Genomic DNA, 27,500 nt, shown 5'->3' on the forward strand with positions numbered 1-27,500 from the left:
TTCTGCACACGTGCGTCACGTCATAGTGAGAGTTTATACCGTTCAGCATGGCGGAGCAGAAGCTGGTCTGCAGAGGAGACGAGGTTTATGCTCTGATCTTTAAAAGACGGCAGTGGGACGGACGTCCAGCTTCTGTGTCTCAGAGCACGACGTCCTTATTAAAGAAGGCTGAGGGGAAGACATGTGAAGGACGTTTTCCTGAGTCTGGCTTATTTTTAAAGCCATTAAAAACACAAGCGCGCCAACTGGAAACTCGTCTCACGCAGACTGGACCTCACGTGACGTTCGTTGTCATGGTAACGTTTACTCTGAGCGCTACTCCACGCATGCGCGTCATTCTGCATCAGATAACTTGTGGCGAGAGTGTAAATGAAGATTTATCAGACTGTTGAGTAGAGTGAGAATGAACACCTCAGTCTGAACCTGGAATCGGAAACTATTCAACCAGACTGGCAAACATCTTCGCATGTAAACACAGACACTGCATACGGACACAATTCAGGCTCCAAGTCGGCTGCTGCTACTGTTTCTAGCTAATGCTAATGTGCTTTTCTTCATTTTTATAGATAACAGTGCCTCATACAGAGAGTCAGAACCACATAAGCAAATCTGTTTGAGACTATAGACCAAATCAATGCAGTTTGAGACAAGTGTGTGTTGATTTAAGCACGGTGTGAACCAAGCTTCGATACTTGTTAGCTACATTAGCCTTGTGGCTCCACTGTAAAGCTAAATAACCAAACCAAATGTTTGGCTGGCAGACTGCATTTGGAGTGGGGGGGCATGGGGGGGGGGGGGGGGGGGTGTATGTAAACAATATTTTTTTTTTGTTTTGCCAAAACTTTCCATTAAGAAGGAACATTTTCTGTGAATTTTGATCAACTTAATGAATAAAATGATGAGTTGACATTGGTTTACATGATAAACACTTGAAGACCATCAGCACTCACCCTCTTCCTGAACTACTCCTTCCTCTTCGAACTCCTCATCCTCACTGGAGGATGCGAGGTAGGCCTTGAAGTCCATATCCAGCAGCTCGTCCTTACTGAACTTCTTACTGAGGGCAGTCACTCGATCGTGATCCGTCTCGTCCCATGTCAGCTCCACCTGGAGACATTTCACAACATTTCAAACTTGAAACATATTATACGCAAAGTAGAGGTGTGTTTTCAGTCCCACTCCCACAGAAAATCTGAATCTTTAGCAATCGAAATGTTTTGTCCCACTCCCGCCCGCACAGTTGTGTCAAGGCAAACTGACATCTGATATCTGACATGGGCTATTTACAAATAAGTTATCCTCTGCTAAATAACACAGCAGTCATGGTCATCAGGCTCACAGTGTGAAGTTACCTCCCCAAACGGCATTTATTCCCAGTAAACACAAAGCAGGAATTAAACCACAGAGCGGTTATTTTTGGTGTTTTGCTGGGCAGCTGTGGTCGCTGAACTGAAGGCTCTGCTGTCTCTGTAAGCTGCATGCTGTTCAGCCTACAGCAGCTCTGCTCCACCCATTCACACTGATGTTATAAACAGTGTTTCAACTCCAATTGCTTTTGGAATGGGGTACAATACAGGGCAACCAATCAGAAGAGAGCTCCTTTACATATATCAGTCTTAAAGGCATAACCTGTTTAATTCTAAGGGAAAGTGGTAATGTGGAAAACTAACTAGAACTGTTTTTGGAAAAATAAAACCTCTGCGTGGAAAACAACAAAACTAGAGGAATTCTGTAGGATATGGGCATTTTAGCAGGACTAGCTGACCTTCGCAGTAGTGGTTGCAGTGGAGCTGAAGAGTTTGGGCTGGTAGGTGGACAAGTCCACGTCTGTCGCTCTGTCTTTGGGCTCTTCATCAAACGTGACGTCGTCAGGAATGAATCTGCAGTAAACAGAGTCAGTTCGTATAAAACATGTCATTTAGAGCCGGAGGACGATTCTGTATTCCCACAATTATCTAACAAACTCGACCAATGATAATAGGAAACAGTGATGAACAGCATCGTGCTAACTGGCCACTGACATTCACTGTTAGCCAAGTTCCTCTTATTGTTATAGCACAGTGAGAGTCTGCGGGTCTCACCGCAGGTCCATCGTGGAGCAGCTGCTCTCGTACTCAAAGCCATCACACTCCTCATAGAGCTTGGTGGCTGTTTCCACAGAGTCGCACTCCACCACGGCGTAGTAATAACGCAGACGCTTAAACTGGTAATCTCGCACCTTCTCCCTGTAGATCCTGACACACAAGAACCAACAGAGATGAAATTTATCTGTCGAGTAAGTCTGCTATTCTTTGATAACTGAAGTGCTAAACTGCAACAAATTTAAACCCAGTTTAAATCAATAAAGAATTAATTCAGGGAGAAAAAGCAGCACATATACATACATACATATACACACACATATATATATATATATATATATATATATATATATATATATATATATATATAACACAAAACAACAGTTTCATAAAACTCAAAGACAAAATTAAAACCCTTTTTTCTCCAAAAACGTTTCATAATATTACCGTTGTATACAGTATTACTGTGGATGGGGGGGAGCGTGGGGGGGGCTGCGCAAAGTGACATCATAAAGCATTTATGATATAATAAAAAATAAAGACTTGCTCTCTTACATGGACACAGAACAAGTGAGCAATTTTCAGGAGCGTTTCGGCTGTGCTCTGAAGGTCGTCTTCTAGAGTGAAAGTCACTGGCATTTTTTTTATATGCAGCAACCGACAGCCAGCCAGTCACAACACAGTTCCACCAGTAATAACCGATCACATGCGGTGACAGAAGAGCAGAAAAAAAACAGCACATCACCTTCTGCATGGGTGCTTTTCCTCGTGCGTTCATACGACATCACCTCCTCTCTCGGGGCCTCAACTCACCCCTTTAAGCAGCTCATCCTGCCTGGTTTGACCACGTTTTACCGCGCCGTGGTGTTCTTCCCATTTAAAAAGCCGCCCCTAATAAACCGACTGACTCTGACAAGTGTTACCTTTGTTCTTCTGTGTCTGCGTCTGGGTCGTCCGGCAGGCAGGTCAGTTCCAGCGGTCCCTGAGTTTGTTCTGCCTTCATCCGTTCCTTACCGAACTCAGATGGGTAGATCTAACACACACACACACACACACACACACACACACACACACACACACACAGCCATCCTATTTTACATTGTGAATATTTGCAAATAAAATTTATCCGTTTGAACATTTATCCGTTTGACACGCCGTGTCAGTAAAATATTTTTGAGACTGGACACTGAATCTCAGCTCCAAAGTGTGCAGCACAGCGCGAAAGCCCTGGTTCTCAACAACTGAGAACTGACGTGCAGGTCGTACAGCAATGAATTCTCGCCTGGCTAACAGCGAACGGAAAGACAGAGATTTGAGACGAACATTGAGACAAACTGACTTACTCGCATTTATAAGCAGCGCAGTTGGTTTTCTGGAATGTTAAATCTGCAATGAGAGGCTGTCAAACACTAAAAAAGTGGCTTCTCTTTCGAATTTTCCCGTTCCACCTTAAATGGTGCAGCAGTTACATTCGGCACCTCAGACAGAACTTAAGGTGGAACGTGAAAATTCAAACGAGAAGCTGGAGAATAAGAAGTGACATCAGCTGAACTGATCAGACTTCGAACCAATTCAGTAGAATGATCCCTGTACATACGTCTAAAGACCTGACCTCAGTATATGAAAGTACAGGGAGAAGAATAACAGACACTATAGTGAGATACTCACCATCACCGACAGCACCACTCCGTCTTTTGGTTTGAATGAATTTAAGAGAGCCAGCAAGTCTTTAGCCTTAATCCGGTCCCAGTTCATATTACACACCGCCAGCCTCCGACTCATCTGGACACACACAAAACAAACAATAAGTGTGTTTACATGCACTCAATAATTGCTAAAGTTCCTATCTATCTATCCATCCATCCATCCATCCATCCATCTAATCCAAAAAATGTCGTCAATTACAGAAGAAAATGAAGAAGCTACTCACTGATCGCATCTTTAAGGAAACAAAAACATCATTTACAGAAAACATGAAATTAATACTTTAATAAATAATGTTACCGTTTGTATCTTTCATCTCTGGAAAAGGTGTAAAATGGTACTTTTTAGAAATGGGAAAAAAAACATGAATCCTAATGCACCTATAATGACAGAAAAAAGGTGCTTTACAGAATAAAAGTTCAATAAAAAAGAAAATAAAAACTGTTTCAATTAGAAAAGAACTCCATTATAAAGGCTCGGTACTGCATGCAGCCCTTGTTTGTGGTAAAGGTAAACACTGAATGAGTCTGACCTCCTCTGACCGTGGAGCGTCCTTCCACATCTCCCCCCAGTCGTGCTCAATCTCCTCTTCCTCACGACGAAGATAATCCTCCTCCTCCTCCTCCTCCTCTTCCGAGCTGGTCTCGATGTTTCCTTTTCCTCTGGCCAAATCAGGACCACTGTCACTGTCGCTGTCTTCCTCATCCTCATCACTCTCGTCTTCATCATCTTCTTCATCACTACCACCTTCATCATCATCATCATCGGCAGAAAGACCTGATCCTTTGTCGCTATATTCCTCTTCTTCGTCATCATCTTCATCCTCCTCTCCTGTGTGAACAGAAGAGGATGTTATTGTATTACATGCTTAATTTCTGTCCTTCAGACAGATTTACTCTCTATAATCACGAACCTGCAGCCAAAACTAGGGGCGTAAAACTCAGTGATTCAATTCATCTGTGATTCTTTTAGGAAACGATTCAGTGCATCATCAAATGTCAACAAGACTGGATCAACTGCGTGTAGGAGACGTACCTGAGATCAAAAGGAGATCTCGTGTAGGATACCTCTCTCCTCTGGGTGGAGACACTACCCACTACAGTGTGAATAAACAGGCTGCATCCAGAGCCTTTTTCCTACCAGAGCCTCCTCCACTCCTCCACGACCCGGAAACCACTTTCGTGACACCACCTTACAGGCTGTCCGAACACCAGAGGAGACGAGAGAGCCGCTTGCAGTAGCTGCCGAAATGGCTTCAAGTGGAGGATACGCGAGCGCACTGCTGTCCCACTTCCCCCATTTCTGCTCGTTCTTTTCCGTCTGAAGTGGAAAGGGAGGGGAAGGGAGGGGAAGGATTGGAGCAGTAGCAAAAGCTTCTGGATGCAGCCAGAGACGACGACAACAAGCTTTTTCAATATTTTAAAGGGTCCAACAATTTTCAAGGGTTTTAATTCTTTCTTTTACAGCCACCCATAACGTTAATGCAGCCTTATTAGCCAAACACACTATAGCAACCACCTGGGATTCCATAGCAACCACCTAGCAACGTCTTAGCAACCATCAAGAATACCACTAGCAACCACCTGGGATACCATAGCGACCACCCAACATACCATAGCAACCACATGACCACACCTTAGCAACCACTTCAGGAACTATTCATGCAGTGCCATCACTGCATTTTCTTCAAGAATTGCACTTATCTAGCAATAATTGATTAACCTTCTAAAATCAATGCAGTTGAATCACCTTCAGCTAAAATTTCAATTGTAAATGAAATTTTTAGACCCCTAAAATAATCCGAGGGGGAGACTGACCATCCAGTCCCATGCAAACGTTTGGGCGCCCCTGGGTAAATCACATTTAGTTGTTTTTGTGAAGTGAAACTAAGTGAACACATCCTCTACAGAGAACACACATCTGCACATTTTAATGCAAAATCACTGTTTATTCGCTGATTTTAAGACATTGGAAAAAATAAAACATAAAATATGGCCTGTGCAAAAAAGGTTACGCCATATTTTATATTTTCGGCTTTATTTTTTCTAACAAGTTAAACTCAGTAAATAAGTTCGAAATCAAGCACTACAGTGTGCAAAAACACTATATTTGAGTGTGTCCCCCGTCCAGGATGTGTTAACTTACCTTCACTTAGAAAAATCAACACAAGTCATTTGACCAGGGCCGTTTAAACTTCTGCTGTTCTGATTGTTACCTTCCTCCATCACTCTCACTCCTTTGGCAGGTCCTGTTTTAGGCTTCCCAGCCTTTTCTGTGAGTTTTACAGCCTTTCTGTCCTTCTTTAAACTCTCCTCCCCTTCGTCCTGCTGAGGCTCCACCTCCCCTTTCGTCTTCTTTTTCTTCTCCTCTTTCTTCTTCGTCTTTTCCTCCTCCTCTTCATCTCCGTCAGACCCCTCAGAGTCGGACAGCTTGTAGAAGCGCTTGAGGTCCTCCGCGGACGTGTGGCTGACCGGCCGGCCGCGTTTGTCCACTGTGTACTTCAGCTTGAACCGCTCATCGTGGAACATGGACTGGAATCTCTTGTCGATCCGGACTTTTTTCTCCACGTCCGGAATCTCCCAGAAGCGAGGGTCCTTCTTGATCCGACCGAAGCGGTCATCGCCGCCCAACTCTTTCTTCGTCGACATGATGACTTCACAGCTTCACACGCGGCGACCTGTTTGTGAGACACAGAGAAATACTGACTCCGCCTGTTTTTGTGAAGAGCCCACATCATCAATACGCTTATATTTCATTTTTATTTTTCTCTGACGTTCAGTTACGATGTCTGTGTGGCTTCGCCGGCCAAGAAAAAGTCACGGGTCCTCCTCACAGGACCGTTTTCCAACACCTCATTATCCTTAACCATTAAACAGACTTTGTTACTGTGCCTTTAAGACTGAAATGCAGAGCACATTTTGTAGTTTTCCTCCCTTATTCGTGTCCTCACTGTAGTGTTTCCTAAAGAGGAATGATTCCAACACAGCCGACTCCACCCAAGTAACTGTCAGTCATCATGATTTTAGATGCACTGACCAGTGTGTTGCGCTGGTGTGAGTGGATCAGACACAGCAGTGCTGCTGGAGTTTTTAAACACTGTGTCCACTCACTGTCCACTCTATTAGACACTCCTACCTCGTCGGTCCACCTTGTAGATGTAAAGTCAGAGACGACAGCTAATCTGGTCATCCTCACGTCCTTCATCAGTGGGCACAGGACGCTGCCCACAGGACGCTGCTGGCTTTTTTTGGTTGGTGGACTATTCTCAAACTCCAATGTCTGATCCACTCACACCAGCGCAACACACAGTAACACCACCACCACATCAGTGCTACTGCAGTGCTGAGAATGATCCACCACCCAAATAGTACCTGCTCTGTGAGGGTCCATGGGGGTCCTGACCACTGAAGAACAGGGTAACAGAGTATCAGAGAAACAGATGGACTACAGTCTGTAACTGTAGAACTACAGAGTGCAGCTATACAGTAAGAGGAGCTGATAAAGTGGACAGTGAGGGCAGAAAGAAGGAGGGGGTTTTAGACACATGAGACCACCAGCTAGCATTAGCCTCCTGCTAACCGACGTGCTGTTCCACACCGCGCTAGAGAAGCGCAACTGACACTAAGCGTCTGCAGCCGCGGCGGCTTGTTAAGCGACGCGCGGCTCGTCTGGCCTCGGGCTGAGAGCTGAACTAACGCGTCTAACGGGGTAAATTCGGCTGTAACGAGTCTCACCAGGCGCTGATCCTCCGCTGCGCACCGTCCACGTGGTTTTCGCGACCTTTCTTAAGCCCCGCCTTGTTTTTCTACGGCGAGCCAGGAGGCTCCCGCAGCGCGAAACGGCTCTCAGCGCCCAGTGCTGCCGTTTCAAAGGGCTGTGTTCCAATCTGCGTTTCAGTCGTCCAGACCTCTTCCCAGCTGAAAAACACAGGAACCAAGAGTTGCTGCTGGTTCCTGCTGGTTTTGTAATGTGTTTAGCTTTGGGATAATACCACATTATAAAGGATTATAATAGTTTAACCGGTGGCCGTGCGTTTGGTGGTTTCCTACAGGGCTCTAAATGTTTTCTACAGGAAACTAGTGGATTTGATTGGAAAACTTTGAGCCAGTTCCCGTTAATAAGCAAACCATTTGATTTTAATGTCCTGATGGTTTCTCATAGTGCCTTCTCAGCAGGGTTGGCTAGTAGAACTCAGACCTTTACTAAAGGACCCTTGAGGCATGTCAGGCCTCAAGTTAGTTGTGTTAACACAGCTAGAGGGCGCTCCCGAGCGAGGCCAAAATGAATGGGTTGATGGGAGCCTTTGAGCAAAAATCATTGTTTATAAACGCTTAAACTTTTTAAATGTCAATTAATGAGTTCGTGTCCTGAAAACAGAGCAGCATAAACACGTTAACACCGCTGTTATATTCATAAGAGCTTTTAAACTCGAGCTATAGGACTTTAAAACGGCGCCTCGTGTGTGCACGTGACGTCACTCAGCGCCAACAGCCAATCAGCTGCTCCGCTCGCCCATCAATCATCCCGCTCTAGCAGTAAAGCCCGCCCCCTGCTGCCCGAAACCCGTTTATTGTAGGAAAAAAAAACAATACTGAAACATTCAGGAGCAACCCACCAGATGATGGGGGGAAATAGGTTTTGATTTATTTTAAAATATATTCTGAATAATGTATTTTGGTGGAAGGTTTGTATGCACAGATACATTAGGCAGAGACCTTAAAACCCGTTTATTTTGGTCACGTTACCGCCACTAAATGTTTCATGTTAACGCGGAAAACGTCATTAACGAGTTTCATGTTATGAACGCCTTCCACATTGAAGAACCGCCTTTTTAAGGCGTGTAGTCCACTAGATAGTAGTGTACAAGTCAGAGCGCGCCGATTGGAACACGCCCCGCTACGTCACAGCCAGAGTTTCACGCCGAAAGGTCAACCATGGTGTAGCGTGGAAGCGACGCTCGCGCGTGAGAGTGTCCCGGGCTCCGTCCGGTGTGCTCGTTTCGGGGACTGGTCGGCTTATATACCCATATAGACCATGAATAACCTGGTCAGCAGCCGCGCTGTCGGCGGGGCCTGTTTGCTCTGCCGCAGAGGAGCCGCCGTCTCAGCTCGGGTCACCCAGCAGCGGCCTCACCCCCCACCGCTGACCCGGCTCTCCTCCAGACTCCTCTCCTCCAGACAGGGAGGCACGATGAACGTGTTCGACAGAAACATGAAGAGGAGGCAGAAGAAATGGGCTTCATCTTTACAGGAGCACAACAAATACGACTACCTGAGAGACGAGGTCAGGCTGTCAGGCTTTAGGGCTGTCAGGCTTTAGGGCTGTCATAATCGATTATATTAGTCATCGACTAATCGGATCCCAGGATTCCTCTTAAATGCCTGAAGCTGGAGAGGGGCAGCACATTAGATGCAGCTAGAAGCCCTGAAGCCCCGATGTGACGTGCTGCGTTGCATGCAGTGTTGATCTGTATTGCCCTTGTGAAATAAATAAAGATGAGAGACTTTTATTATTATAAATGTGCATTGTTACAGCAGAACACCCAGTAAGCAGACAAAGAGCAGTGAGTAGACAAAGATGTGCATCATTCAAAATGCAAAATATAAGATATACTATAGAAATAAATAAATAAACAAGGCGTCTGTTAGCAGAAAAAAAAAAAAAATATATATATATAAAATAGAATTAAGAAACTACAAATTTACAGTTTACACATTCAGTTGTTCAGGTATTGCACACCCCTGAGCAGGTAATGACGGGATATCGCACAGAAATTGTAGATATCGCACAGTAATAATTACAGATATTGCACAGAACTTGCGGATGTATTGCACTTGTGCCATTCTGTCAGCAGATGTTGCACATTAATTAGAGGTAGGATAAGATGCAGGTCTATGTGGTGTGTTCGTGACAGAATATTGACGATTAATCGAGGCGTCAGGGATTTTTTTAAAGAGGAAAAACAATAAAAATGGACTTAACTATACAATAAGAAACGGTTTACAGCCTCTTAAAGAATTAAAAAGTAATGTATGGGGAAAAACAACCAGTACATATTTATCATATACTGTATATACACTTCATTAAAACCGTGTCTTGTCTCTACACTCATTGTCCATTTTACTGTATAGGGTCCCTTTGTAGTTCTACAGTTACAGACTGTAGTCCATCTGTTTCTCTCGTACTTTGGTAGCCTGTTTTTACTCTGTTCTTCAGTGGTCAGGACCCCCAGGGACCCTCACAGAGCAGGTACTACATACAGAGAAACAGATGGACTACAGTCTGTAAGTGTAGAGCTACAAAGTGCAGCTGTACAGTAAGAGGAGCTGATAAAATGGACAGAGAGTGTAGAAACAAGGGGGTGGTGTACTCAGGTGGATATACGCACCGTAACCTCTATGTATTTACACATACTTTGTGGTACTGCGTTGCAGGTTGGAAGCAGAGTTGCAGACAGGATTTATGACATTGCGAGGTAAGACTGTGTTCCCTGTGGTTGGGCAAGGATGACGTGTTGAATCTCAAGCAGTCTTCGAGGACCACAGCAGTGGAGCGTTTGCCGTTTGCCCGTTCTTTGAGTTCAGTAAGACCTTTGAGAGCGTGGGTCCAGCAAATATACCTTATTGATACAACTTCCCTTAAATGTAGGTGATCAGCCAGGAGACGTTAGCTGTGCACTGGAGCTGTGAGGCTGATGCAGCTTATACTGAATGAAAGCTTATACTCCAGTAGTTAGCCTTGGGCCTTCAGCTAGCTTAAATCATCACACAGTGTCTTTAAACCATGTCTTCATCTCAAATAAAGTGGCTTATGTGCTTTCTGACTCAGTATGACCTGCTTTAAGTTGTGACTCGGACAGAATTTACCGCCGCTGTCAGCATTAAACTTTGCGGTGAAGTGCCTTTCCAAGACTTGGGTCTTATGATGTTCCTTATGTCTATGGCGTGTCCGCAGAACCTTCCCGTTAGCGCTAGACGTGGGCTGTGGGAAAAGCCACATCGCAGAGCACCTCAGCAAGGTAGGCCTGCCAGTTCTGATCCGAGCATCAGTTAGCTTTAGTGTTAGCCCTGTTGCATTTGGGGCTGTCTGTCGATTCTGTTAGTAATCATGTGGTCTGACACTTATGTCGATGATTAGTTAAGTGTTTGGGGTTTTATAAAAGTCCAAATGAGGATAATAGACTCAAAATACCTCACCTTGTGAAGAAAAATGAAAAAGAGTTTATATATAGACTTATATGCGTATACATATGTGTTATCAGTAGAAAGGACTGCACCTATTGATAGTCTATACAAACAGAATATCACCAGCTATTTTCATACATATACACACACTTTGAGCCTGGTTAGTAATTATATGGTAATTCTGTCACTCTCAGGGAAAACGCAAGCTATAAGCTCCTTAACGTCACTCATGGTACTTCATAACTGAATTGAATCTGGATTGCCATAATTGTGCAGACCATAATAATTTGTCCAGATTTCCGATATCATCCAAGCTTAATAGATATGTCCTCTTACGGCACCTCGTTCTCCTCGGTTTTATTTTAAGCCACACCCGCTTTTGGTTTATTATTAAAAAGGTACACTAAAAAAAAAAAAAATAGCATTCAGGAATCTGTATCGAAGTCATGGTGTCAGTATAGGTATCAAAAAAATTGAACTGTACCCAACACTAAACACGACAGTCCTACAGTTTAAGGCAAAAGTTTGGGCACCCCTGGTCGAATTTTTTTGGAAATCATGGACACTGTGTCCTCTGGGCTAAAGACCACTCAGCTTGTTGTCAGTGTACAGTTCTAAAGCCAGTATTCATGATGGTTTAGGGGTGCATTAGAGCACATGGCATGGGAGACATGCACGTCTGTGAAGACACCATTAATGCTGAACGATATGCTGCCATCCAGATGACGTCTTTTTCAGGGAAGGCCTTGATTATTTAAGCAAGACAATGTCAAACCACATTCTGCATGTATTAAAACAGCATTGCTCCTTATTAAAAGAGTCTGGGTGCTAAACTGACCTGCCTGCAGTCCAGACCAGTCATCACTGATAATATCTGGAGGGTTATTAAATGAAAAATATGACAAAGGAGACCCCGAACTGTTGAGCAGCTGAAATCCTGTATCAAACGAGAATGTAAAACTGCAAAATATTTACATATATTCTCCTTTTCAGTTTAGCCCCGCCCTCTCACACAACATGTGTAAGGAGTGTTTCAGCCCGGTCTGGTTTTTGAACAAGGCACAATACAGGACAGAGCTCATTTACATATATCGGTCTTAAAGATGGAGTTGAATTTAAAGGGGAATTGCACCAATATTTCAAAATGTCTCTATAATTATATCATTGCAATGTAAACACAGTCATTCAGAGTCAGAACTGCTCACAGTGGTGGTGATGGGAACCAGATGTCCACCCCTCGCAGAAAGTTATAACATGAAATGATTACGAATACGTTGCTTGGTGACTGAGACGCTGTTTTACGATAGATTTGAGAGACGATTTCAGGCGGAGGGATACATCAGGTCAAAACCGTCCCCCGAATAAAGTGTCATTTAAATTTTTCCACTATTGAACATCATCAGTATTGCATATAAAAAAAACGTGGTGGTAAATAAAATGGCTACATTTGCTTTATGGCTTTATTAAGCATGGCAACGTCTGGTTCCCATCACCACCACTGTACAGCATTGGGAGCTTTATACTGAACCATTTCCTGTCAGACCACTCTGAATGACCTTGTTTACATCTTAAAGACTTAACTAACCAAAAAATGGATGGAAGTCCCCATTAATGGGTAAACAGAGGCTGGAAAGTGCTAGAACAATATGGGATATGGGCCCTTTAACTTGTTTTCACTTAGAAAATCAACAAAACAATAATAAATAAATAAATAGGTTTAATGATCCGGACGTTCCTCTCTTGGCAGGAAGTTGTGGAGCGCCTTTTTCTCACTGACATCTCGGATGGTTTGCTGGTAAGTAACGCTGTAGTAAAGCGAAGGCAGGGAAAAGTCGGGGAATTGAGTATCTTGGTCAAGTTTGCAGAGTCAGATTGGCCGAGCGTTTGGTTTGAGCCTGTCAGGGTCTAAAGTTGTTCTGTGTCTCGCAGAGGCAGAAGAAAGAGAGTGAGATGCCCACGCACTGTGTAATGGCCGACGAGGAGTTCCTGCCCTTTCGGGAGAACACGTTTGACCTGGTGGTCAGCAGCCTGAGGTGATGATTATGCTTGTTTTAGTTTATCACAGTCAGTGCAGAATGGATGTTTACTATGTGTTCTACTGTCCACTGCAGCATCACTGTAGAGTAAGAATTGGTTTCACTGTATAGATCAGATACAGCGGTAGCTCCCATAAGGATAACGATGACAAACACATATCAACAAGTAGTGCGTCAAGCAAAACAGAGAAAATATCCATAACACAATAATGAATCGAATAGAATAAAATCAAGACAGTTGCAGGCAGTAAAGATGTCTAATCATTTCTGCTGTACATATGATGATTTCATCTTTCTATGAATGTGATCAGAGGATCGTTACCAGCCTCGTCTTATTATCTATACGTGTTTGTATTTCCTGCCTCGTCTTTTCAGTATGCACTGGATCAATGATCTTCCTGGAGCTTTACGACAGGTACTACAATTCATGCCTCTGACACTGTGTGACAGCCACTTGGGGGGAAAAGACTGTTTATTAAAATACCATAATGTTCTGTTTATTACGTTTATGGCTTTATTAAGCCATAAACGTAATAAATAATCAATAGACATGTTATGGCAGGTCTGCATAAACAGAGCAACATAAGTGAGTGATGACAATAGTTGACCATTAATGTTTGACCATTAATGACTAGTCCAGGCAACTAATGAAAGAAGATGCATTAAAGATATTAAGATAAATTCCGTTATTTTATTGCACTGCATTTTTATAATCCAATGAACATTTTAAATCTGTATGGCCATTGACTATTAGAGTGGAAAATAAGTGGGAAAAAAATAAGTAAAAAATGAATGTAATTAATTAACAATAAAACGAAATTTCTATAAGCAATAATATTTTTCAAGTGTTTGGTTAAATCTGCTGAAATGCTGTACTTTATCATTAATATGAGATACTTTGAGTCATTTTTATGAAATGGTAAGTCATTATTGTGACCAACTATCTCATAATAATGATAATAATGGCCATAAAAATGACTCACTTTCTCATAATGACTTAATGTCTCACAAATGTCTCATTATTGTGAGATGCATTATTATGAGGCAGTAAGTCATTGTTATGAGACAGTGGCTCACAATAATGAGATGCCTTGTTATGAGGCAGTAAGTCATTGTTATGAGATAGTTGGTCACAATAATATGATGCATTGTTATTATCAGGCAGTAAGTCATTGTTATGAGATAGTTGGTCACAATAATGAGATGCATTGTTATTATGAGGCAGTCATAATTATGAGATATTGGGTCATTTGTATGAGGTAGTGAATCTTTATTATGAGATTGTAAGCCATTACTATGATGTAGTAACTTATTATGATTAATATGATTATAGTAACTCATAATTTCCTAATGCCAGTGCTGGGGACACCACACCGTGCACCTTCTGTGCTTTCCCTCATGTAGCACCTTCACATAAGCACTTATTCATTTAAAGACCCTCCTGTTCTGGGTTATAGGTCATTATTAGTGGATAGTAGGACCTTATTATAAGATATTATCTCATTATAATAATTAGCTAAGTCATTTTTTAGCAAAATTTTCACTTTATTACATATTTCATTTTCAAGTGGCAGTAAAGGGCTTCCGAGGGCTGTCAGTACCTACTGCAGTTTTTCTGGAGAGGTAAAACTCCAGAATCTCTACCACTAATGATCTGATGGGCTTTTGTTCCTCTGCTGTCAGATTCATCAGGTGCTGAAGCCTGATGGGGTGTTTATCGGGGCGATGGTCGGAGGGGAGACGCTGTATGAGCTACGTTGTTCTCTGCAGTTGGCTGAGCTGGAGAGAGAGGGGGGCTTTTCTCCCCATATATCCCCCTACACCGCTGTCACTGACCTGGGCAACCTGCTCGGCCAAGCTGGCTTCAACATGCTCACTGTGGTTAGTAGTGATGGGATAATATATTGTTTATTATCAATTCTAGAAGTGTGCCATTCTACAGAAACGTCAATTTATTTCTATTTTAAAATAAAACAATATGTTATTTTAACAATTCCACCTTCTTGAGCCTCAGTCCAGCAATATTGGTTTTAAAATCAATCATTTAGAATTCCAGTCACCCCAGAAGAGCTCGTCCCCACAGTCATGTGTGAAGGCTGAGGCCATATTTTGAAGTAAAAACCTGTTTTTCTGCAATTTTAACTACAATAATCTACACAGGACTGTGTTAATATATGAATTAAATGACAGATAGAAAACAAACGCCAAATAAAATATTCTAAAATATATAATGAAAGTCCCCAGGAGTCGTGTCAGTGGTGTTACTGCGTACCAAAATCACTTGTTTTGAAGTAAAAGTCACACTGATGACATCACTTGACTTCCTTTTCCCTGTTTTCTGAGGATCTATGACGAGAAGCACATGGTGAGTCCACTGTGTCTTTCAGTGCTCAGATTTTCTCATTTAGCTCCTGATTCCATACGAAGCTTTTAGCTGACGTCACTGGTGCGACCGACTTTATTCTGAGGTAATTGTAAAAAAAATAGAATCCAAATGGATGAAACGACATGTTTTAGTGGACGTTCCATGACTGACATGTGGTTTGATGCTCTGTAGCAGCCGTTTTATAAAATGCATTTTTCATTATGACTGTCTCTGGTGTCACCTTTATTACGTGCAACACCGATGACGATCAGTAACACCAGTGACGCCTATTGATGGATAGAAAATTGAACGTTTCTCTGGAATGACCCAAGTTCTGGCTTTACCTGTATTTGGAGTATGCAAATTGTTGGCTGCTGGCTTTGTTTGTTAGCCACATGAGAAAGATCAATCGGACTATTGCTTTAAGTGATCTGGCTATCTGAGAAGCCCTGCTTTATGAAGTGCATATCTGGTCTCAGCTGAAGTCTAATGTAAAATGTAAAGGACCATAGCATTGAGTTCCTGTTGTTTAGTCTGTGCATATGAAACCGTCTCCTCAAAGAACATGTGTGTGTTTGTCTGTGCAGGACGTTGATGAGATTCAGGTTCATTACCCAGGGATGCTTGACGTCATGTGTGATTTACAAGGTAGGATTCTGCATCATCCTCCAAACGAATGAGACCTAAATAATCAAGAATCACATCCACGCGCTCCTGTTTCTGTGCTGCGTTTCAGGTATGGGTGAGAGTAACTGCGTGTGGAACAGGAAGTCCCTCCTGCACAGAGACACCATTCTAGCAGCGGCAGCTGTTTATAAAGGTGAGCTGAGCTCAGGCGTGGACGCAGACTTCAGCCACTCAGTGCGTTTTCAGGACAGGCTGTCTCAACCTTTACATTATGACGGTGGATGGATGACACACTGCAGACTGTCTGAGTCAGAATTATTCACAGTGGTGGTGATAGGAACCAAATGTCTCCCTGAGACACTGCATTACAACAGTTTTGAGAAGAAGAATGTGTTCCCCAACATTACATATAAAAACTCATACGACTTGTGTAGGCACTGTCAGGACCAAGGGCTATCCCCTTCAACCCCAGGCCTCCAGCATATTCGAAGCATAAGTCGAAGTTCTCAAAAGATATTAAAAAAGTCTGCAGATGCTGCGTTTGTGGAAGAGGGAAAAGGGCTTCTTCTTTATTTCAGCATCAGGTGGCACAGAGTCTCAAGAGACCCCAACTGCCCAAATACAGTGTTCCAAACAACAGTTTATAGACTATTTATCTGGGGTAACTTGATATCCTCCACTTTATTTCTAGTTTTTGATAAATATATATATATATATATATATATATATATATATATATATATATATATATATATATATATATATATATATATATATATAAATTGTGTAGGCAATTTGTGTGTGTGTGTGTGTATGTGTATATATATGTGTGTGTATATATATATATATATATATATATATATATATATATATATATATATATATATATATATATATATATATATACACACACACATATATATACATACACATACACATACACACACATTTATTATTAATATATATGTAAATAAAATGGCTATATCTTACATATTACAGAAATGTATAAGAATCTGTGGAATTACCTTTCAGCACTTATTTAGGATAAAACAACTCAAACTAACACTTTCAGCACAGGTTATTATCAGAGCGCCTCTGTTATTGCAGTACAGCTATCATAAAGGAAACGTTTATATGGCTACTTGGCGCTGTCAGTCACATACTTTGGCTACGATGCATGTAATAACTATTTTTTTTTCACCAGCATGCAAGTGTTGCATGGTTTGTCACGTTACGACAGTTTACTTATGATGTCAGTATCAAGACTGTTGAAGATTGTGGGTTGATACTTTTAGCAATATTTTAGCAAAAAATCCAATAAAGTTTTCCGTCTTACCTCAAATGTAGTCAATGGGGACCTCTCTGGTGGAAATGTGTAATTGCACATATTTTGTAACACCCCTTCCCCAAGGGGATGAATCTGATGATTGCTAGAGTGTCGAAAGATAATTCAAAGAGAACGCGGTCAAAATAATAATCGGTTAAAATAATAATAGTTTAGCTTTGATAGGACTGAATCTATTTGCTGTGCTTTGTTTTAGAGATGTATGGTAACGAGGACGGATCTGTCCCAGCTACATTTGAGATCCTGTACATGATTGGTTGGAAACCTCACGAATCTCAGGTTTGTTTACAAGTTCACTGGATCTGGATCACCAACTTTTAACCAGTTATAGGGCAAACAGTGCAAACCAATTATGGTGAAAATTGGTTTCAGAAACAGATTAAGGCTAAATACGAGAGCTGGAAACAGTGTCATTTCACCGAAGACAGTACACATTCGTTGATGTCATATACATTTTTAAAAAATGTATTAATTATTATGTCATATATTGTAAAAATGTAGCATGTAATTGCTGTCCCAAGAAAATTGAGGGTCTCAAAAATAGTAACATAACTGCTTTTAATGCAAGTTAAATGCAGAGCGCTTTAATTTTGGAGCATTTCTATTAGTCCATTCATCATTAAAAAATATTTTGTGATAAGTACACCATATGAAATGTCCGAAATGAAATTATAAACGATGAATGAATTAAATAATGAATTAAATCTCTTTATATTAACATGCTTCAAAGCTTGTTTTTCCTTCTTCTGTAAAGTTATGGAGATTTGAGATTTTGCTTTTGTGCGCTTTGATCTGAACTAGTTATTCTAGCCTTCTCAAATTTCTTACAGCAAGATTTCTAAACTTTTCAATTTATTCCTTTTCAGGTCAAACCAGCTAAAAGGGGCTCAGCGACTGCGTCATTTGCTGATTTGTCAAAGATCAGCCAATCAGAAGCCAGTATCAAGACCGACAATCCATAGAACTGCTGCCATCCCAAACCAGTGCAAGAACATTACATAAGCAGCACAGCTGCTTAATGAAATGTACATAAATGCTGGTGTTATATGTACAAATGTCACATGAAGAAAAACTTACTTTTGTAGAGAAATAAAACTCAAAAACTAAATCAACGGTATGAATTTAATGGGGTGGTAAACGGAGCAGAATTTCAACAGCCAGAGAACAAATATACATACAAACACATAAATAACTGAGATCATGTTCTCCACCAACAGTCGTTGCTGTGAGAGATATAGAGGGACAAAAGAAAGTGCTTTTTTTTTTTGCATGGCTTAGTAAATGTTCCATGTCAAGTCTGAAACCCAGCATCTTTGTAGTGCATGACTTAGTAAAAAGGAAAGTATAGGAAATCAAATTGCAATGAAGTGAAACGAACCTTTTCTAAGTAAAAAAGCAATAGAATTCAAAGCACTTGCATGAGAAGACAAACGTCTAGAAATACTAATACAACTGTACAGTCCCTTTCACCCCCTCATATTGCATTAGTACAAGCACCTTTATACAGACTGCTCAATAATATACACATTCACATGGTGGATTCTACACATATGGCTTTCGAAGGAGCATCACTGGCTGTGCAAATGAGTTATAATTTAGTTCCAGTATAATTCCACTATATGTTTTCACTATACAATCATTTTTAACAATGTGTTCTGCCAGTTTTAATCATTTCTCTTTACATAAATGGTGTAACCCATATACATAAACCGATGCTTAACTTTGCTTTGAAATGGACCCAACCACAGTCAGTGCCCACAGATGGGCTCTTTCATACATACTGTTGCACGTTTAGACGAGCTTTGCAGGACCTTAGCAGAAAGTCGATTTCTAAATAATGAAAAATTGTAGCTCAGCTTCTGTCAAAATACATGGTTTAACATATATAAATAAATGTAATTACTGACAATATTAGCTTATATTTTCTACACAAAGTTGATTTTCCAGTTTAAAATGCTAAACTACAACCACCACCATGCTAACATTTGCCCTATTACAGGTCAAAGAGAAATAAATTCATCTTAAGTTTGCAGTGTCAAATGTTTTATTTATATTTTAATTTATATTGATTTTATTTATAATTGAAATTTTATACGTTTATAAGAAATTTGACTTTTTAAATCTCAAAATAATTACTTTCTTAAAATTTCTACTTGATAAAGTATGATTTTTCTTTGAGTTAGCAGATCAAAATAATGACTCAGCTTTGACTTAAGATTATTCAGTTACTGCATCAAAACGGTTGCTTATTTTCTTGAGATTTTGAGTTGGTATGTCAAAATTATGACAACTAGAATTTTCTCTAGATTTGTCTAGTTTTTTTTTCTTTTTCTTTTTACTTATGTCAAAATATTTGCCTTTTTTTTCACAATTTTGACTTCAAATTCAAAATACAGATTAAATCTGGAGAAAGTAAGAATTATTTTAGATGAACAAGTAAAAATTTTCAGTATATAATACATTATTATTTCAAAGTCAAAATTTCAAGAAAGGTCATTGGGCTTCATTCAGCAACATCTTAAGTTTCTTCTTCAATGCGTTCTTGAAGAAGTTCCTAAGAAAAAGTTTGTCAGATTCATGACGTGGCATCAGAATTTCATGAAAACCGGGGTTTCAAGAAGAAATTTCTTTTGAAGAACAGTTGGTAAGTGAGGCCCAATGTTTCGAGTCAAAATTCCACACACTGCTGAATCTCCTGTCTGGTGGGAATGAACTTCCATACGAGACTGAAACAAAAAGAAAATGAAAAGAATCTAAATTGATGCACTTTGACTAAATCAGAGTTTCTCATTAGGTTAAACAGGATGTCCACCAACGTTCTGTAAAGCTTGTCCAACCTAGCAACAGTTGCTATGAAAAAGCCTTTGTGGGCGGAGCATTGAAAGGTCCAGTGAGGAGGTTTCCTCTGTCCTTTTCAAAGCATCGTTGACCAGCTTGACACATTATGGTGAGACATTATTACAGAGATCAATAGAAAGTTGATTTATTGAATAAATGCATTCACTATCCGTTATTACACGACTATAAAACGTTGCTCTATGCAAACTTGTTGTTAACAGACATGAAGACTTGATGACCTATTGCCATTGAAAAGCTGCCTTGGCAGCAGCAATGTCTGTGGAAAAAAGGCTACATGTAAAATTAGTCTGACAGTGTTTTTGTAGGGGTCCAAGCACTTAGTGCTGGAACCCTATTGTTTTTGCTTATTATTATTAGCAGTATTATTATTATTACATTATTTTGTATTTGTTTTTGCTCTAAGTCCACTTTCAGAAAAAGAACTGCAGCCTTCAGAGTGTTTTGGAAGACTTTGCACATACGTCATTACCAAAGACAACATTATATAGTGTTCATAAGACCTTCATGACATGTGACACAGATCTATATAAACATTTATAAAACGGCATCACTTGTCATGGATTTGCTGTTGACCCAACATCTGTCAGGTGACTTTTTTCTGACATTAGGTTGTCATGACATTAAGATTAAGAATGTAGCACATGTGGAAAAGTTTGAACTCCCCTCGTCAAGTAACGTTTTGCTGATTTTCAAGGTGAAAATAAGTGAACATCCTCTATAAAGAACAAACTTCAATTAATTTTTTGTTACATTTTAGTGCAACTTCTATTTATTTCAAGAAAAACAAATAAAACAGTATAAAATGTGCCCTAACGTTTGCCCAGCCCACATTTTAGGTTTATTAATGGTTAAATTAAGCAAATAAACAGGAACTGTGCAGAAGTGTGTTCAGAAGACGTGTTCACTTATTTTCAAAATCAACCAAACACAATTTGACAAAGAGCATCCAAACCTTCGCATAGGACTGCGTGTCACAGTTACATAATGCTGGACTTTTCTGTGGCTGTTAGGTGATTTCATATCATCCATTTATGAGGCTTAAACTGTCATATCAGCAGTGTCACTATTTCTCCCACAAAAAGTGTGATAACCCAAAAAGAAAACATGAAGAAAACATGAACAGTAAACATGAATGTCAACCTGACGTCAAATTTGACAAACGCAGCCTTTATAGATGTTTCTGTAAGTTTATGTCACTTGTGTAGGTGTACGTTTACGACTGCTGCCCTGCAGTAACGTGTTCCTGACTCGATTCCCTGCATTTCGTAAAAGAACAGAGAACTATTCACTTGAAAATACCTCATAGTAGAAGCCAGTGGGCAGACGCTGAAGAACTCGCCCATTAACTTCTATTATAAATGTGTTTTGGGTCATTTTCTGTTCTTTTCTGCCATGTGGCATTTCTTGAGACCATATAAAATATGTGCAATTGTTAGTTTGTCCAACTTTCATCTGCTAAAACTTAAAAATGTAAGGACATTTTTAGGTTTTAGCAGGTAAAAGTTGGGAAAATGTTTACAGATTTTACATCTTATGCAGGCGAGTTGTGGATTGATTTGATTAATAGTTTTAGGACTTGAATTTAAAATGTTCCCTGAACTGAATTTACACTCACTCAAGGTTTTCCACTTTAGAGAATGACAGATCTTACTGTACTTCAACTTAAGCAGAAATTTGTTTACTGAGCTCAAGATTTGTTTTAGCCTTTTAGTGGAGAAAACTCTCTTTGCAGCACCCTGCCTCATCTCCTTACGGTGTACAGCACACGTGTCAGGATCCAGTCCTTGTGGACCAAAACACTGCAGACTTCAGGACGCGACCTCATTAGACACGCCTGACTCCGCTCTTCAGCTTATTAGCAAGGCCTTCATAAACTGAATTCAGAGCGTCAGATGAGGGTAAAACGCTGATCTCTGCAGCAATTTGGCTCAGAAGGTCTCCAGTTTCACTTGCATGGTGAAATCACTCTCCGCGGTAATAAACCATTTGACACAGGTGCAGAAAATAGAGATTAGGTTAAAAACACTGGAGTACTCCTTTAAAATCTGACCTGTGGCCATCAAGCATCCCAGACTGTCCCAGTAAGTATATTCAGAAGAAAACTGAAGTCTGCAGTCTGACTCTGAGAAGTCTGATACATTAAGTACAGAGAAAGTTTGCCTCTGGGTACAACAGCCTGACTCACTTTTACAAAAAGTTACTATAGTCATTTTTGAATTGCTGGCTACAAAAGCTCAAATCAGATTATTTTTGTCCTCTGTGTTCATGTATCTTAAAGAAAATCTTAGTCTGAAAAGATCTGTTTGTTCTTGAAATTCAAATGGTTCTGAACTGAAAATCCATGAAAGATTCCATCTATTCCGGCCAAAATCCAGAAAACCTTTTTCCAAATGCTCTGTAGAGTTCGACTCAGGAGTGTGGATTGATTTTCTTAAAGGGTAAATCTAAATATCTGCATAACGAAATGGTCCAGGTGTAAACAGAGGCGTTCAGGGTTCAGGTTTGGTGTGAAACGCTCTGTTCTAGAGAAACTTACTGAGCCAGAACTGTTCACAGTGGTGGTGATAGGAACCAGACGTCTGAAGAGTTTAATGCAATGTTAAAGGGACGTCCCCTTTAACATTGTAACAGGATGAGATCTGGATCGTACTTAAACGAGGTGACAGCAGCGATAACAGGCTGTTCGTTTCCGTGTTAAGTGCACATTCGACACAAATCATTTACAGTCCCCAGTAATTCTTTCTGTGGGATTCTGCTGGTTGCTATAGTAACGGAGAGCAGGCATGGATGTTCTGGAGCGAAAAAGAGCACATCTGGTATTTTACAGTACATTTACAGTTCACTGATCAAGTGTTGTAGAATTCGCCCGGTTGCTTTAGCAACGGGGAGTAAGTCTGGATGCTATAAGGGTATTACAGTACATTTACAGTTCACTTACAATTAAAGGGAGATTCCTCTGATTTTTCAGAATATTTAAGTAAGATGTAAATAAAAGTCATTCAGTTTGGTTCCCTGTTCTATAAAAAAAAAAACTTCAGAATTGTTCACAGTAGCTGTGATGGGTACCAGCCAGACAACTGTAGCCTAAAGTGTTTTTAGTAGTTTTTGTTTGTTTTATAATAAATACATTTCATTTTTTCAGATTTACTTATACGACAACCCCTGGTTCCCATCACCACCACTGTAAAGAAATCTTGGTACATTTCTTTACGGCAAACCATTTTATTTCAACCAACCCTGAATTACTTTGTTTACATCTTGTCCATTGAATTACACAGAAAGTGTGAAAAATCTGTGAAATTCCCCTTTATTCTAAAACTCTCCCGGTTGATGCAACAAGAGGGAGCCGGTCTGAAAGGGCTAAATGCAGAATGAGTGAAAAGAGGCGATGTTAAGGACAGACACTGACAGTACAGCCAATCTGCAACATCAAATTTAAACTGTAGCACCACCAAAGGCACTAATAGGGCTAGCACTTTGGATTTCTTCTGCCGTCTCCATGACGACCAAACTCCCCTCAGCTCAATTTCTACCTGTCCTGAGAGAGTATGTTGGAGTGATCATGCGTGTGGATACATCTGCATGTGTGTGTATCGCTGCCGTCATAACACAACATCTAAGAAATGATAACTTGAGATGGGAGGGAAAAAAACAAAAAAAACAAACAAACAATCGAAATTTTAAGTTATTATAACCAGATTTCATACCAAGTATTCTGGCACCACCGCTGGCCTTTTTGTCATGAAATGTTGTAAAGGGCAGCATGTGTTTTCAAATGGTATTCATAAAAAAATGAAAAAGGAAAAAAAGTTTTTAATGTGATAGAATATGCCAAAGTTTGGGCACCCAAGTCAAGTTGTGTAAATAAGTGAACGCATCCTTTACAATCACTGTTTATTTGCTGAATTTCACATATTGGAAAAAAAAAAAAAAAGGCATAATGTGGTCGAGGCAAACGTTATGCCACACATTTTATGTTTAAACTGTTTCCAATATGTTAAAACCAAAGCAAATCAATAGAAATTGTGCACTAAAATTTGCAGGAAAAAAGGAAACCTTGCGTTTGATCTCTGTAGAAGACGTGTTCGCTTATTTTCACATCTGACTTGGGTGTTCAAACCTTTGCGCACAACTGTGCATAAAGGTGTGCGTGTCCGTGTGAGTGAGGGCGAGTGTGTTCAGCCCGTTCCATGGCTGCTATAGTCAAACACTCCCTTCTTGAAGAAGGGAGAGATGTTGCATATGGCGTGTTTGGAGAGATGCATGCCAGAGTCGTCAGCTCGGAGAGGAGAAGAAGAGGAGGAGGACAACATGACCTGGAAAAAGTTCCTCAGATAGCGCTGGGGGAAAAAAACAAAACAAAAAAAAACAAAAATCAGAAATCAGATTTTTAGCCATTGTTGTTATTTTTATTGTTGTTTTTGCCATTTTGACATCTAAACAAATGGGAAAACTGTCAGCACTGCAGGCTTAAACCTGTCAATACAGAATGTAAACATTATTCGTGCAAAACTAATATAGTAACTCATTTGAATGATGTCATTACATATAAACAGTGTATAGCAAAATCAACCCTTACCTTAGACCTATGAAGGTTAATTCTACTACAGCTGTTACTTTGGTTCGGGATGTGCAGTTACAAATGGTAAAACTTTGTAAAACAGTCCTTTACTATGATTAAGCAATATATGATTCCATCATATGAGCAGAGCAGTTTTGAGTTACATAAACAAAATGAGGAGAACGGAGGGATGAAATGAAGCAGTGAAATTCTAAACACAATGGGGTTAATATTGCTTAAATATGCCTCTGTATGTGCTGATGTAATCTAATAGGCTAGATACTAAAATAAACGAAAACGCAGACTTACTTTGATCTGCTTTGAGCTTTAGCTCAGCCATAGCTGCTTTTCTCGCATCTCTGGCAGGAAACTTTTCCTCAAAATTAGAAGTTTCTTGTAAAATGTCTCTCAACAATCGACTTTTTATGAGGCAGAAGTCGCTTCTCATTCGCCAGCTTCCTGTTTGAATTTTCCCATTCCACCATAAGTGGTGCCTGAGACGCCACTGCTGCACCATTTAAGGTGGAACGGAAAAATCTGAACGAGAAGCTGACGAAACGAGAAGCTGACGAAACGAGAAGCTGACGGAACGAGAAGCTGACGGAACGAGAAGCTGACGGAACGAGAAGCTGACGGAACGAGAAGCTGACGGAACGAGAAGCTGACGAAACGAGAAGCTGACGAAACGAGAAGCTGACGGAACGAGAAGCTGACGAAACGAGAAGCTGACGGAACGAGAAGCTGACGGAACGAGAAGCTGACGGAACGAGAAGCTGACGGAACGAGAAGCTGACGAAACGAGAAGCTGACGAAACTTCAGCCTCGCGACTTTTTAATGTTTGCCAATTGTTGCACATTAAACGCATCAGAAAACCAGCCAGAGTGATTAGAAATGCAAATAAGTCCATTTGTCTCCAAATTATTGATGTTCGTCTTAAATCTCTCTCTTTGCCCTTTCGTTAACTATTTTTTAGGCGAGTCTGCGTTGCAATAGTGACCAGCAGTCTGCGCACTGATCTTCAAGGTTCAAGAGTGACTTAGCAGTTATACATTACCTCCAGAGTTTAAAACCATTTATTGCTAAAACTGAGTTAGAACGACCAGCAGAGCTTTATTTTACTGCAGAGGAGGATTATTTTATTTTTACCTACAAACAGATTCACTGCATCAAGGCAGTAAGAGACCCATGTTGAAGACCCCTGGTCTAAGGTAACACAACTGGTATCACATTAAAAATAAGTGTTATATTAAACATTCAGCAATGTTTAAATGAAAAAATTCAATTTTACAAATATTCAAATATAATAAAACACTCGCTGGTCAGACTGCCTGGGTGTGACCTAATATTTAAATAAGCAAAAGATTGACAGCCCTGAGTTTACAGCTGCAGCCTGTTATGCTGCTGAAGCAGAACTAAACACGAGCGCAGTGAAGCGGGAAGAAACGAGTGAAACAGGCTGTACATGTGGTGGTGTAGACGATCCCACTGTGATCATGTTTCACTAAAGACATTACATATCCAGCTTTTATATGGCAACATATTAAAGAAGGAAAGAAGGTTCTTATTCACTTTATTGCTGGATACATCCCGAGATCGCTGACATGACCAGTTAAATGAATGAACTGGGTGAAGTGACATTCTTTCTAGCACAGGTATGCTTGGTAGGTTGGCTTTCGCTTGGTGGTTTGCTTTCTTGTGGTAAGTTCCTCCAATTTAAACAGAAAGAAGGAGAACCCAGTTTTGTGAAATCTGGGAGCGGGACAACTCACAAGCCAAAATTAGGAGCAATCAGTTATCGCAGACTCAGGAGAATGTTGGCTAAATACAGCGGCCATTTGTTTGTAGTTGTAAAGTTATTCACACCACACACTTTGAACGTATATTGTGAGCCCACAAACCGGAGGAACCTGGAGCTGCTCTCACCCTGCATAATCTACTCACTCCTTTGACGTCCCTGCTGACGCATGTCCTTAAAACCGCAAGTAAGAAACAGTCCTTACCTCGAGGTGATTTCGCCGTTCGGCAACCATCCTCTCATCCCGGTTACCAAAGAGCTTTTTGGGGGGGAACTCCAGTGCTGCGAGCTAAACCAGAGGAGCAACAGAGAAACATGAGTAAAACGCCGAGACAGCTGCATGTGACACGCTTTGTTTTTGGGAAGCTCACCTCTGGGTACTTCATTTTGAGGGATTTGTGCATTTCCCTGAAACGGCTGTAGCGGCGAAACACGGTCCACGTTTCATCCAAAACTGTGATCTATAAACACACAGAAATCTCATCAGCGTACAGAAACAGAACAGCTGAACACACTAAAGCAGCAGCACCCAAAGTGACGTGTTGTTGGAGGACTGAGGGCCAGAAACGACAGAACAATACACAAATAAAGAAGGTAGGCAGGCTTAAAGTCAAAGTTTTTAAAATGTATTTCATTAGAGGATATAGTGCAATGTTATAAAAGTACTTCAAAAGTACAATTTCTAAAAGAAATGAATAGATTATTTACAGTGTAGTTTAAACTGGGCCCTGCATTAAACACACGACTAATGCTCTACTATACCAATAAACATACCAAGTTTGTAAAAAGCTCCTGTAAGTAAAAGATTTGACGTTTTAAGTAACCTGGTTAGTTTAAAATTGTGATTCAACTGAACTTCAAATAAGTTACGCAAGAGACAGATTATTGTAAAGTCAACTTACAGTCAGATGTTTATTAAACTCAAAACTGAAAAAGGTCCAG

General features: G+C 40.5%; 3 protein-coding genes across 6 annotated transcripts in view; 1 reads left to right on the forward strand and 2 right to left on the reverse strand.

Annotated features, from left to right (window-relative positions):
• The window catches only part of esf1 (ESF1, nucleolar pre-rRNA processing protein, homolog (S. cerevisiae)), a 14,024-nt gene extending 6,419 nt beyond the window's left edge, over positions 1 to 7,605 (reverse strand). Inside the window, exons 1-8 of one of the 2 annotated variants that reach the window (XM_017716489.2) lie at positions 7,520 to 7,605; positions 6,001 to 6,462; positions 4,318 to 4,616; positions 3,750 to 3,863; positions 3,005 to 3,114; positions 2,082 to 2,234; positions 1,766 to 1,880; positions 951 to 1,107 (exon numbers count right to left, since the gene is read on the reverse strand). In XM_017716489.2, coding sequence (XP_017571978.2) covers positions 951 to 1,107; positions 1,766 to 1,880; positions 2,082 to 2,234; positions 3,005 to 3,114; positions 3,750 to 3,863; positions 4,318 to 4,616; positions 6,001 to 6,433 — 1,381 coding nt within the window. In that variant the 5' untranslated portion in view covers positions 6,434 to 6,462; positions 7,520 to 7,605. Of the gene's footprint in view, positions 1 to 950; positions 1,108 to 1,765; positions 1,881 to 2,081; positions 2,235 to 3,004; positions 3,115 to 3,749; positions 3,864 to 4,317; positions 4,617 to 6,000; positions 6,463 to 6,547; positions 6,848 to 7,519 lie in introns of those variants that run through there. The other variant, XM_017716490.2, reaches the window with a different exon arrangement.
• Positions 7,606 to 8,675: 1,070 nt separating this feature from the next.
• ndufaf5 (NADH:ubiquinone oxidoreductase complex assembly factor 5) lies at positions 8,676 to 18,454 on the forward strand. Its single transcript, XM_017716488.2, has 11 exons — positions 8,676 to 9,068; positions 10,220 to 10,260; positions 10,740 to 10,803; positions 12,717 to 12,764; positions 12,899 to 13,002; positions 13,381 to 13,420; positions 14,689 to 14,886; positions 15,958 to 16,018; positions 16,107 to 16,190; positions 17,539 to 17,621; positions 18,209 to 18,454. The coding sequence occupies exons 1-11, from the start codon at positions 8,820 to 8,822 to the stop codon at positions 18,302 to 18,304; spliced, it is 1,068 nt and encodes a 355-aa protein (XP_017571977.1). The 5' UTR covers positions 8,676 to 8,819; the 3' UTR covers positions 18,305 to 18,454.
• Positions 18,455 to 23,880: 5,426 nt separating this feature from the next.
• Positions 23,881 to 27,500, reverse strand: part of kif16ba (kinesin family member 16Ba) — a 58,158-nt gene continuing 54,538 nt past the window's right edge. For 2 of the 3 annotated variants that reach the window (XM_017716486.2, XM_037543539.1), the window contains exons 29-31: positions 26,930 to 27,019; positions 26,764 to 26,847; positions 24,380 to 24,541 (exon numbers count right to left, since the gene is read on the reverse strand). In XM_017716486.2, the coding sequence (XP_017571975.2) occupies positions 24,380 to 24,541; positions 26,764 to 26,847; positions 26,930 to 27,019 (336 nt within the window). Of the gene's footprint in view, positions 24,542 to 26,763; positions 26,848 to 26,929; positions 27,020 to 27,500 lie in introns of all 3 variants that reach the window. The other variant, XM_017716485.2, reaches the window with a different exon arrangement.

Source organism: Pygocentrus nattereri, chromosome 12 (assembly GCF_015220715.1).
Source record: "Pygocentrus nattereri isolate fPygNat1 chromosome 12, fPygNat1.pri, whole genome shotgun sequence".
In the NCBI taxonomy this organism is placed as follows: domain Eukaryota; kingdom Metazoa; phylum Chordata; class Actinopteri; order Characiformes; family Serrasalmidae; genus Pygocentrus; species Pygocentrus nattereri.